We start from the raw sequence: 13,561 nt of genomic DNA, 5'->3' as shown, positions 1-13,561 counted from the left end.
TTTAGCAATTTGTATCATTATTTTAAAGTAAATTAGATTTCTTTTATATATTGTTGCATTTATACAGTGGTACCTCTACCTAAGAACGCCTCTACTTACGAACTTTTATAGATAAGAACCGGGTGTTCAAGATTTTTTTGCCTCTTCTCAAGAACTATTTTCTACTTACAAAACCCGAGCCTCCAAAACTCTATCCGAAAAAGGCAGGGAGAAGCCTCCATGGGGCCTCTTTAGGAATCTCCTGGGAGGAAACAGGGCCTCCACCCTCCCTGTGGCTTCCCCAATCGCATGCATTATTTGCTTTTACATTGATTCGTATGGAAAAAATTGCTTCTTCTTACAAACTTTTCTACTTAAGAACCTGGTCACAGAATGAATTAAGTTCGTAAGTAGAGGTACCACTGGATTGTACACCACCCTGAGTCACTTTGAGAAGGGCGGCATAGAAATCAATCAATCAATCAATCAATCAATCAATCAATCAATCAAATAAATAAATAAATAAATAACATTTAAATATTATTTATAACAGTGAATGCTTTGGTTGATTTGTGTACTTACATTCCAGTCTATTGTGATGAAAAATGGATGCCTCTTAATTTCCTCAACTCCATCAGGACCTGCTCCTATTAGAAGTTATTAACAAAAACAATACCAAAAACACCTTAGATGATTATTTGACTTATTGTTGAAATCTTAATAAGTTAACATTAAAATTCTACCTAATCTATTTGCAGGATTTCTTTTGAAAAGCATTCGAAGAAGACTCTGAGCTTCTGGACTTAAAAACTGGGGCATTCCAAGTTTGGCTCTGTAAAAGAAAAGAAAATAATAGTTTACCAACATAAATGATATTGACCTACATTCACTGATTTTAGTTTATTGCTGTAGGATACTGTATTTTAACTACAGGTTAAATAATTGGTATTAATGTTGTGAGCTGCCCTGAGTCTGTGGAGAGGGGCGACATGCAAATCTAATAAATAATAATAATAATAATAATAACAACAACAACAACTATTATTATTATTATTATTGCCACTGTTTCTACCACTGGCTAGAATGATTTTTCACTATTCTGCTGCCTGTCATCATATGAGCTTCAAGTCAGGTAGGGATGGTTCAAACAGCTTCCGTGCAGACTAAGACAGGGGAAAGAGAGGCTGAAGAGTGAAAAGTAGAACATGATGGAAAATTTGTTCTTACCCTGTTTCCCCCAAAATAAGACATCTGTGATAATAGCCCAATTGGGCTTTTGATTGCATGGCAATAAGGCTAAACACTCATTTTAGAAAACTGTAAGACAGGGCCTTATTTTCTGGGAAACACAGTATGATATTGAACCCTGTTTCTTGTCTGTAAATAAACTTAAAAGCCTCATAGTACAGTGGTACCTCTACTTAAGAACTTAATTCTTTCCGTGACCAGGTTTATAAGTAGAAAAGTTTGTAAGTACAGTGATACCTTGTCTTACGAACTTAATTGGTTCCAGGACAAGGTTCGTAAGGTGAAAAGTTCGTAAGATGAAACAATGTTTACCACAGGAATCAATGGAAAAGTGATTAATGCATGCAAGGCCAAAATTCAACCCCTTTGCCAGCCGAAGCGCCTGTTTTCACGCTGGTGTGATTCCTCTGAGGCTCCCCTCCATGGGAAATCCCATATCCGGAGTTCCACATTTTTGCGATGCTGCAGGGGTATCCCAGCAGGGGAATCCCAGCATCACAAAAATGGGCGCTTCGTTGGCAACGGAAGTCTGGAGGCGGGGACATCGCAGTGGCTGCGGCGGGTTCATAAGGTGAAAATAGTTCAGAAGGAGAGGCAAAAAAATCTTAAACCCCGGGTTCGTATCTCGAAAAGTTCATATGACGAGGGGTTCGTAAGACGAGGTATCACTGTAGAAGCAATTTTTCCCATAGGAATAAAAGCAAAGAATGCGTGCAAATCCATTAGGAAAGAAATAAAAGCTCGGCATTTGGGTGGGAGGAGGAGGAGGAGGAAGAAGAGGAGGACAGTCGCTGCTGAAGGAAGGTGAGATGAGGGGAATAAAAAAAAAATCCAAAACTTTAAGGCTTAAAAAAAAAGGAGGGATCTGAAGTGGCAAGGAAGAGCACACACCTCCCATACACCCGGCGCGAGGCTGCCTCCCATACACTGTGCCAGAGAGAGAAGCCCAGGCAGGCGAGAGGAAAGAATCTCCCACACCTTTGACCGAAAGGCTGCTGCTGCTACTACCTGCTTCCTCTTCCTTCCCATGCTGAATGGCTCCCCTCTCGTCTCACTCGCTCACTTTGTAGCTGGTGCCTTTCCTTCACTGTGGTGACTCCTCGGTTTGGCTGAAGCCCAGTTGATCCGGCCGGGGCAAAGTGCCCCCTTTTGCCTTTCTGTGCCCAGACGCTACAGGAGGTAACCTCACTCCGGGTGTATGGGAGGCAGTGCGAGGGAGTCACAGCGAAGTAGTTTATTCCCTCTCCATGCACCCAGAGAAAGGAAAACACTACGCTCTGGACTGCCAAAGCCTCCTTAAGCACAACCAAAAGGCTCCTCTGGCAGCCCAGAAAAGCCCGAGATGGCCGGGATTAAAGGGGGAATGGCAGGAAATTGGCCGGGCCTTCGTACTACTCTCAAATATCCTGGGAAATTTTTCCGACCTCGGGTTCTTAAGTAGAAAATGGTTCTTAAGAAGAGGCAAAAAAATCTTGAACACCCGGTTCTTATCTAGAAAAGTTTTTTAAATAGAGGCGTTCTTAGGAGAGGTACCACTGTATGTCATAAAATGGCAGCATTAATCATTCTTTATTTTAATCAATTTATTTTGCTGCCGATCTTGTAAATATGACTAACCAACATCAAATAGAGCACAGAAAGGGAGTAAGAAATAGCAAGTTAAATTAAAGGAAAGAGATAAGAAAATGAGAAATGCAGCAACATCAAGTTTGTAGTACAGTTCATGCTTAGCCTTTCTTATGGTCCAACTTTCACAGCCATACATTGCAACTGGGAAAATCATAGACTTGACTATAAGCACTTTTGTTGGCAGGGTGATGTCTCTGCTTTTTATTATGCTTTCTAGATTAGCTACAGCTTTCCTCCCCAAGAGCAAGTGTCTTTCTTGGCTGTAGTCCCAATCTGTGGTGATTTTGGATCCCAGAAAAATAAAATCTGTTACTCCATTTCTTCCCAGGAATTGAGAGGACCAGTTTCCATGAGCTTAAGTTTTCTTAATGTTGAATTTCAAGCCAACTTTTGCACTCTCTTCCTTCATGCACATCAAGAGGCTCTTTAGTTCCTCTTTACTTCCTGCCATTAGAGCGGTATCAACTGCATATCTGAGATTCTTGATATTTCTCTCTGCAATCTTAATTCCAATTTATGATTCATCTAGCCCTGCCTTTCTCATGATGTGCTCTGCAGATATGTTAAATAGATACAGCCTTGCCAAACTCGTTTCCCAATTTTGAACCAATCAATGGTTTCGTGTCCAGTTCTCACTATTGCTTTTTGACTTGCATATAGGTTTCTCGAGACAAATAAGATGGTCTGGTATTCCCATGTCCTTAAGAACTTGCCACAATTTGTTGTGATCCAAACAATCAAAGACTTCAGCATAGCCAATGAAGCAGAAGTAGATGTTTTCCTGGAACTCCCTAGCTTTCTCTATGATCCCGCATATGTTGGCAAGTTACTTTCTAGTTCTGCCTTTTTGAAATTCTGTCTGGGAGTTCTCAGTCCACATAATGCTGGAGCCTAGCTTGTAGGGTTTTGAACATAACTTTACTAGCAGGTGAAATGAGTGCAATGGAATGGTAGTTTGAATATTCTTTGGTGTTGTCCTTCTTTGCAATTGGAATGTAAACTGACCTTTTCCAATGTTGAGTTTTCCAAATTTGCTGGCAAATTGAATGTAACGCCTTTACTGCATCGTCTTTTAAAATTTTGAATAGCTTAGCTTGAATACTGTCACCTCCACTACCTTTGTTGTTGTTCAGCCTTCCTAAGGCCCATTTGACTTCACCTTGCAGGATGACTGGCTCTAGAGAATCCCATTATGGACGTTACGCTCATTCTTGTATAGTTCTTCTGTGTAATTTTGCCACCTCTTCTTAATCTCTTCTGTCTCTGTTAGGTCCCTGCCATTTTGATCCTTTATTATGCCCATCTTGGCACGAAATGTTCTCATAAGTTTACATACCATGGCAGAATTTATGATTTCCTGGCCATTTTTCAGAGAATACGAATGATAAACATGAAAAACTTTGACACTCACGGTTAGTGTTTGGCTGAAGCCATTTATTATCAGTCAACTGTGTTTACTCTTTTGCAATCTTAATGAAAACAGAAACTACCCAAATGACCCTGCTAGGAGCTGCTCTTTCTGTGGTGGGCATTCTTTTGGCCAGGAGAGAAAGAGAGAGAGGGGGGGAATTGGATACGGAGCACTAGTACGAGGTGGGTACATGCACACCCCATGGGATTGGCTCTGCTCCTCTGGGCATCCTTTAGCAGCGGTTTGAAATACAAAGCAGGGATCCAGGCTCAAATCCTCTTTCTCACAGGCAGGAACACGTTTCAAATTGCCTTAGGCAGAGCCCAGAGGAGCCAAGCCAGTCTCATGGGGTGTGCACACACCCGCCTCTCTCTTGCTCTCTCTCTCTCTCTCTCTCTGCCTCCCCTGGCCAAAAGAGTGCCGACCACAAAAAGAACTGTTCCTAGCATATCCCCCCCTTTCCTTGAAAAGTAGTTGGGGGGGATCTTATTTCGGTGTATGCTCTGAAAAGACTGATTGGCCTTATTATGGGGATAGGTATTATTTCGGGGAAACACGGTGCTATATTTTGCACACCATGCAAGTACCGTGTTCCCCCCAAAATAAGACCCCGCTTTCTTTGATTTCTTCTTTTAGAACGTACATATATTTAATCCCGTGAATGTTTCTGTCACAAAGGTTAAACAGATCTGTCGGCATCAGTATTTGATCAGTTGAATATAATCGGACTCTGGATCGACGAAATATTAAATTTGAAAATTGAAAAAAACCCCGAATGTTTCCTTCTAGGTATTTATTAAACAAAATTTGTCTAAAACCCAAATACATCTAATTGTCCATTTAGTTACAGCAGCTAGACTAACCTTTGCACAGTGGTGGAAAAACGAGGATGTACCTCCGAAAGATGCAATAATAAAAAAAACCAAATACTGTGCAGAGATGACAAAATTAACTATACTAGTTAGGAATGAAACTGTCCTCATTTAATAATTCCTGGGATCCTTTCTATAATTGGTTAAAGAAAAAAGAGACCACCACGTTACATAATTGAAATGATGGTTACAAACTCGACCAGATACAAATCCGATATATAGTTTTCTCATATTTCTTGCTATAGTGATAAGAGACTTTAGAAATATATGAACAGAATATTCACTACTAAATCTTATAATCTCTATATTCAGATTAATTCAACGCCAGCATTTAAATACTCAGACGGCTAACCTGATACTAGGGAATGAGCTAATAAATCAAGAACTGGTTCCCGCTTTCAATACAGCTTCCCCGGATATTCGCCTACCCTTTTACTTTCTTCATTTTCTCTATTTCCTCTGTTCTCTTTACTCTCTCCCCTCTTTTTCTACTCCCCTCCTTTCTACCCCTCCTTTTTTCTCTATAAATGTTTATGTTCACAAATTGTTATACCATGCTAAGACCCAATTGGTTTTTGTATTGACTTTTATGTTTTGTATATTTGTTAATTAAAAAGAAGAAGAAGAAGTATTTGATCAGTTGATGATCGCTGGAGGCTAACTCAAGCAGCCAAACATTTAGTTGAAGGTGAAACCTCAGAGTCATACTGTCGCAGTATGGAGTCATACAAATGACTATATTTCAGCAAGTATTTGCATTGGCAAATGTAACACTTTACCAAAATTCACTGGGGACATGTGTGAATGTTTACACCAAATTTCATCAAAACCTGTGATGGTCAAGCTGGGAGCCCTAGAGTGTTTTACAAGGAATGACTCAAAAGTATATGTTAAAATTAAGTTGATATGCAAGAATGAGGAGAAATTGTAGGACTAAGCACTGAAAAAATATAATTCTCACTTACAGCAAACTGAATATGTGAGAAAACTCTTCAAGGTTGGATTACATCAATACTGTTTTGAAGATAACATGAACAAAAAATATGACACACTGTTATGCCAGGCTTCACGTTACAAGCCCCCAATTAAGTCCAAAGGAGAAATTCAAACACACACGTTTGTAAAGTAAACAAAGTTGATTCATCAAAAGAAAAATACTGTCCAAAACACACTTTTAATCAGCCAAAGTGCTCTCTCACACACAAGCCTTGAATGCTGTGAAAAACATAAAACAAAAGCAAAGCAGATAAAAAGCAGCTGTGAAGACATCACAGCCACCCCCCTTCAAGAGTCCTCACGCTTAAACTTAACTGTGAATTAGTCCAAGAGTCCTGTAAAATCCTGAAACAGTTCAAAGAGTCCTTGTACAATCCAGACGTAAAAAACAGTTTTCTCTTTCTCTCCAAATGGATAAACTCCCACGCCAAGAGGCAACAATGCTGGCAATTTATCAGCAGCCCCTTTAGCCTAATTGTCCCAGCCACAGGTGTTCTCCCTTATTTCCTGTAATACTTGTGCAGCTGTTCCTTCCTTGATATCAACCTGCATCTGTGAACATCTATGAATGCCTCCTCTTCTGAGCCTAACATGATAATGATGTTGATGGTTCACTAATGTGGTAATTAGCGAATGGGCTGCCTGTAATTACCTCCTCCATTGATCCTACTTCACTAGAATCTTCCCCTGACACAGACGCTTCGCTGTCGGAAGCTGTTGGCAGTAAAACTGGCCTCTGATAATGTGAGGATTCTCCCACATCAACCCCCACAGTCCTTGGAGCAGAAACTGGCCCAGAGCCAACCACAACAGACATGAGACATTTGCTGAATTAAAAGGACTAATTTATAATGTATGTACTGTACATCAGATTATATAATGTATATACTGTATTTCAGATTATAAAGCATAGTTTGGATGTCTTTACATTTCTGATTGAGAAAGCAGGACATCTGGAATATACATTTATACATGTAACTTTCATGTAACTTGAATCATGAATATACATGTAACTTTCAAAATGAGGGGACAAATAGTCATCAGATATTACAATTCAGAGAGCAAACGCAGTAGAATATCTTAAACATAGAAATAAGAATGTACTCACTTGAGAATCATAGTCATGGTTTCTTTTCTGTCTTTCCCTTGAAAAGGTAGAGTACCAGTAAGCATTTCAAACTAAAAGAAAAAAAACTTTCATCAATTATACTAAAAGATATGGAGAACACTTTTGACAAGATTATTTGGCAGAACAGATTAATGTTTTTTATAAATGTAAATTAGGAGCTTTATATGCAATTTTCTCTAATAATAGCTTAAGTTTCCAAAAGCTTAACTCTACATTTAATGCCTTCAATATGTTTGTATTCCTCAAATATAAAATTTAGATTTTCTTATTTTTAAGTATAGAGTTTCAACTCCATTCTGCTTTTAAAATTGCAAAATAAAAACAGATAACATTGTAACACATTTTAAGAGCAAAATATTGTGAGCTGTAAAATTATATTCCAATTTAATTAAGTTGATCAACCTTGAAAGTGAGCTTGGACAATTTCTGATAACAGGCTGATCTAATATAAGAACACATACGGTGAGACTAAAATGTATTTTCTTTGAGAGTTGAGATATTTGTAATTCGAAATTATTTAGCATATTTCTATTTTAATGAAACAGTTTCAAAACCTATTTATATTTTCTTTTCTATTTTTACACTTAAGAAATTTAAATATTGATTACAATGGTTTGTGAATAAATATACATACCAAAAGTAATAAAACTTAACTCTTCATATGATTACTAGGTGATATTATTATTTTAATTTTAGGAGCTATTTGTATATTGACTACCAAAAACTAAAATTCAGCATAATTGGATATTTGAGATTATTTCCCTGAGATGTTTAAAAAATCTTGTACTTGAACCAATTTATTTTGTTACAAAATACTTACTCCATACTAATCATCATATATTTTAGTATACAGTACTTGTGAGGAAATACACTACGGTATAACATTCTAGTCATATTAAAAACATTAAAATTCCACTTCTTTCAAAAATTGCATAATAATGTTTCTTGCAAAAGCTAAAACCTCTTTATTTTTTTTTGGTAATATATAAGTAATAATGACTGTTAACAGTTTGTACTTTAAACACAGAAGTTGTTATATATATATATATATATATTTGTTATATTTGTTATTTAAACCAATTTATAGTGGAAACTATTGCATTAGCACATTTTAAAAGTTTTTAGTTGCAATTTTTAATGATAAAGTAAATGAAAATTCAAAAGTACATTCGATTAGATTTCATTATGGACATAACAAATTTGAAAAAATATTATTTTTATAATACTATTACTATAATTCAGTTGAGATATAAATCATTTCCATTTGTTCTATTTCAACCCCATAGATGTATACCGACAGGATTTAATTCATCCTAGAGGTACTTACAAAATAATAAAAATAGTGCCAAATTCATAGTGACCTGCAAACTGCTAACAAGCGAAATAAAAAATTCAGTTGTGGCAATCTATATCACACACACACACACATACGTTCAGAATAAATTAACTAGGTGGGTTTGTATTAGACATTCACATATGGTTAAAATGAAGGGTTTTTAAATTTTTTTTATTACAGCTTACTAAAATAAGTGCACAAAAGCATGATGCTGAGTATGAAAGATCCATAGACAATCATCCCATGCAAACTTACCATTAACACACCAAATGACCACCAGTCTGCACTCTGTGTATGACCTCGCCGATTAACTACTTCTGGGGCCATGTATTCCACTGTTCCACAAAAGGAGTATGCTTTTTTTTCATGATCAATAGATTCTTTGCTTAAGCCAAAGTCTGGAAAGAAAAACAAACATTTTTGTACATATTTCTAACCAGAAAATTATTTTGTTTTTAATAGGCTATTTTTAAGTGCATGTATTTTGCAAACATTCTGCTTTATATTGGAAGAAGCAAGGTGTCTACAAATCATTCATAGAAAGTAAATTTTGCTTTACATACCTGTTAATTTAATATGTCCTTCTTCATCAAGAAGTATGCTATAAATAAAATAAAGTTTTAAATTGATTATATGCATTTCATTTGGTAACAATTAAAGAAAGCTATAAATGGTATAAAATGTTATTTCAGGAGTACCCCTCTATTGATTAAGTTTTCCCCAGTCTAGTTGTGTTTGACTTTAGGGAGTAGAGTTCATTTCCATTTCTTAACTGAAGAACTTTAGTAGCCAGCATGACCATAAGCTGAGGGGCATGGAATATTGTTACTTTCCCACCAAAGTGGTATCTGTTTATATACTTGCATTTGCATGTTTTCAAGCTGCTACATTGGCAGGAATTGGGGCAAGTAATGGGAGTTCACCCAATTGTGTGATCCTCAGGTATTGAAGCCAGGCTGTCAGCTTTTCAGCTGACAAGCTCAGTGCCTTTAACTGCTGAGCCATCACACCTGTACACGTAGGAATGGCCTATGAGCCTCTACAATAAATAAGTAAATTTGTCAAATGTATAAATATAGTCACAGGCATCTCCAATTGTTTGCTTCTTTTATTAGAAAGATGAAAGTAGTGTTGTGCTTTATGTTATTCCATTCTGATATCTATGACATAAAAAAACCTTTGCCATGGCCCTTCTACTTGACCATAATTTCATGGACACGGCTACTTGAATCCAATTTGAAATAACTTACTTTTCTGGTTTTAGATCTCTGTATATTATCCCAAGACTATGCAGGTGGTCTAAAGCGAGTGCTAATTCAGCCAAATAAAATTTGACATCATCCTCTGTGAACATCACCTACAAAGAAAAACATGCATTTCCATAACTAAGGTCCTGCCAGGTCCTGCCATCAAAGGTTAGAGGTGAGGGGAAGGCAGGGTGGACAAATGTGCAGTATAATTTTGTGTGAGTGATGGGAAATAGGGAGTGGGAATGACATGATGAAGCCCGGAACACTTTGTACCAGAGGCACCAAGGCAATGCACCTTGAGAAAGGAATGTGAATTGCCCAGAACATCTCATATCATCTTGACGAGCTTTGACTGGCAAAGTCCCTGTGACAGACTGGTCACAGGGAGGAAAGGAGAAGAGAACATTTTATGTATCTTTTTCATCAGGGAAAACCTTAGAGCTAAACTGACTTTACTGCAACCAACTTCCTTAATAAAAGAATGTTTTACTTCAATGTAATGGTGTTGAAGATTTTTCTTTCCTAAGGGATCAGATTGGGGCTGGTCTGACAGATAGTAAGAATGGTTATTTCTCAACTTAAAATGTAACATATTACATTAAAAGTAGCATACAAATGCTCACATATATAACTGAATTTGTAAAAGTCACTGTGATTATTAAATAAGCATTAACAAAAGCATCTAAAATTCACACTAACATATAATCATAATTAGCTAGTAGAATTATTTCAGAGTATACAGAATGCAGGAGAAATAAATGATACATACAAAAATTAAGAAATTTGGAAAATATTTCTCTATAGTTAAACTATGTATTTAAATCAACGTATCTTGCTTACCTCTTTGGATAAGCGTGTAAACAAATCGCCTCCTCTGAGAAAGTCTAAAATAAGATATAACTTCCCTTCTGTTTGAAAAGCTGAGGGAAAAGCAAACAACTGATTTCAGTAAAATCATACAGTATATCCAGATTTTATTTATTTATTTATTTATTTATTTAGATTTGTATGCCGCCCCTCTCCGCAGATTAAGAAAGGAACTATTTAATTATTTATGTTACACTCCATAGGACAACTGTGACAACCCTTTTTGGCGTTGCGTGCTAAACTCTAGCATTTACCATTTTCAAATAACCAATAAAAACAACGCCTCATAGCTCAAATTCACTGAAAATGTACAATCCTTGCCTGTTAATGCTAAAACATTTATTGCAGAATTTAGTGTATTTGTAAGAGATGCTACGAGAGCTCTTTCCAATTAAAATGTCTCCAAACTACGTTGCTAAATCTCAGCAAGAATGTTCATAAAAGAGAAATGCTTCTATGAAACAAATGATATCTGGTGGGAAATATATACAGCATTTGATTATTTAATTTTTGGCAAGAAATATATTGGTCTGTTCTTGGCAAGAATAAGATTGTTCTATATTGAGTCTGTTTCGTGGTTTTATGCACTGATACAATAGTGCAGAATTGGGATGGCATACAAAGACCTTGGAAATAGCAAAATGTTATATATTAACCTCCATGTAAAAGGAAAATGTTGAGGCAAGACTTTGATTATCATTATACTGTATACAAGGCAGTATTAAAGCTACATTTTTATTATCACATTGGTTTGCATGGTTGTTTTGTATGAATACAATAATGCTAGATTTTACCATGCTTGAAAAACAAGAGAAAATATTTCAGTGAAACTCGATACAATAAATTTCAGAAGATATTTAAACTAATAAATAGTTCTTTTGAATTAGTTTTTGATTCTTGCTGACCACCTGGAAAAGCCCTTGCAGTTTTCTTGGTAAGATTGCCAGAAATGATTTGCCACTGTCTTGCTTCTGAAAGGAAGGACCAAGAGTGAGAGACTGGCTCAAGATCACTCAGCTGCCTCATGCCTAAATTGGGGCTAGAATGAGTCTCTGCATTTGTAGTCTGAGGCCTTAACCAGATATTGGCTCTAAATGAAGCTATACATTGTAATATATTTCAAAAATGTTTGCACATAATATCTCAGAAGCTCACTATAGGAAATTTCTGCTTTGCTTGTCAGGTCTTAACAGTAAATCTATATATCTCATCCCAGCTTAATTTGGTGGTAGGTTTAGATTTGGGTAAAATCCTTCAGATATGTAGCATTATTTTACAGCATTATTAAATTTTATTAAATAAGAATCTCCACTGAAATTAGTATGAAGTAACAAAAAAAAAAGAGAATGGCCCTGTCAGTATGACAGTACAGTTCCCCTTTGTATCCACAACCTTTTAAAATTTTCTCTTTCCACTGCTCCTGTTATAGCAGACTTTTTGCCCTGTATTCTATGGCCTTGGATCCGAGTTGTTTTACTGAATAAATGTATATGTTGCCCATCTTGCTGTCTAAAGCTATCTTTTGGCAACCCCTGTCTGAAAATTGTTGGATCCTGTTTATCTTGTATAGTGAAGAACAATGGCCTTTGGAAAAAAATATTTCCATAACCTGTCTATAGAGCAATGACAATTTATTTAGCCCAACTATTTCCTAAATTCCAATATAAATTTGAACTTTAAGGAAAACGAGGCATAAGAAAAGAAACAAACTTTCTGAATTATTTGCTTAATCATCTTAGGGACCGAAAAGATAAGCAAAAATGCAAATCATACAGCTGGCAACACAGAACACAGAAAACAATCTCATCAAAATTATAATAAAAATTCATAACTGAGTGGCTTTTTAAGTTGTATTTCTAAAAGCTCAGTCCTGACTACTTATTGATAGAATTCCACACATGAAATTCTTTTGTCAGGAAAAAAACATTTTCTAATTCCTTCTATTGTTAGGCCATTGATATCAATTAATTCATTAACCGTTAGAAAGGGTCAATTTTTTAATAAGACAACACATATTTTTGAAGCATTATATATAGCAGTTATATAGACCATACCCTGGGGAAAGTATGAAAGAACCATTAAGGATGGACTTGGCAACATATTACACAGTCCAAAAATTGAAGGAAGCACGAGGAAGAAACTTAAAGCAACTCCACCTTGATTTTGGGCTTCAAAATTCTGTTGTCAGACCCTTCAACAATAAGCTAGCAGTCTTGGAATCTCAGAGGTATCTGAATTTTTTTTACCTGGTCTGCCATACAGATATTTAATCATATTTCATTGATTTACAAAATGTATTAAACTTACCATAATGTAACTTGACAATAAAGGGATGGTTAACTTCTACTAAGATGTCACGTTCCATTTTTGTCCGAACACGATCACGAACTATAAAACATTTAGTTCAAATTAATAGCCACTAAGTCAATTTGGATTTTTTGTTTTGGAATATCTAGTTATCTCAGCCCAAATGCTTTCCAGAACCTATGTAATGTAAAATGTACCGTGTTTCCCCGATAGTAAGACCCCCCCGATTGTAAGACATATGGGGGGTTCCAGGGGGGTCGGCTAATATAAGCCATACCCCGAAAGTAAGACATATGTCTTACTTTCGGGGAAACACGGGGGTATTGCGGGGGGGGAGCCCGATGATCCGCCGAGCAGGTGGGAGAGCTCGGCGGCAAGGCACAAAGGATTTCCCTCGAGAGAGAGAGAGAGAGTGGGGGATAGTCGTCGTTGGAGTGCTAAAGACCAGGGCAGAGAAAGCGTGAGCTGCATGCGGGAGAAGCGGAGGAGGAATCAGGCAAGCCGAATGGGAGCCTGTTCTGTGCGAGTCCGGTCCGG

At 36.8% G+C, this 13,561-nt stretch overlaps 1 protein-coding gene across 2 annotated transcripts in view; it reads right to left on the bottom strand.

The window, feature by feature from the left end:
- RPS6KA3 (ribosomal protein S6 kinase A3) overlaps positions 1–13,561 on the bottom strand; it is a 79,624-nt gene that overhangs the window by 18,963 nt on the left and 47,100 nt on the right. For both annotated transcript variants that reach the window (XM_070750617.1, XM_070750616.1), the window contains exons 5-12: positions 13,025–13,105; positions 10,691–10,770; positions 9,851–9,957; positions 9,164–9,201; positions 8,856–8,998; positions 7,244–7,314; positions 723–811; positions 562–626 (exon numbers count right to left, since the gene is read on the bottom strand). In XM_070750617.1, coding sequence (XP_070606718.1) covers positions 562–626; positions 723–811; positions 7,244–7,314; positions 8,856–8,998; positions 9,164–9,201; positions 9,851–9,957; positions 10,691–10,770; positions 13,025–13,105 — 674 coding nt within the window. The remainder of the gene's footprint in view (positions 1–561; positions 627–722; positions 812–7,243; positions 7,315–8,855; positions 8,999–9,163; positions 9,202–9,850; positions 9,958–10,690; positions 10,771–13,024; positions 13,106–13,561) is intronic.

Source organism: Erythrolamprus reginae, chromosome 4 (genome assembly GCF_031021105.1).
Source record: "Erythrolamprus reginae isolate rEryReg1 chromosome 4, rEryReg1.hap1, whole genome shotgun sequence".
Classification (NCBI taxonomy): Eukaryota; Metazoa; Chordata; class Lepidosauria; order Squamata; family Dipsadidae; genus Erythrolamprus; species Erythrolamprus reginae.
Note: the sequence above shows the minus strand (reverse complement) of the source record. Positions and strands in the feature narration are given on the sequence as shown.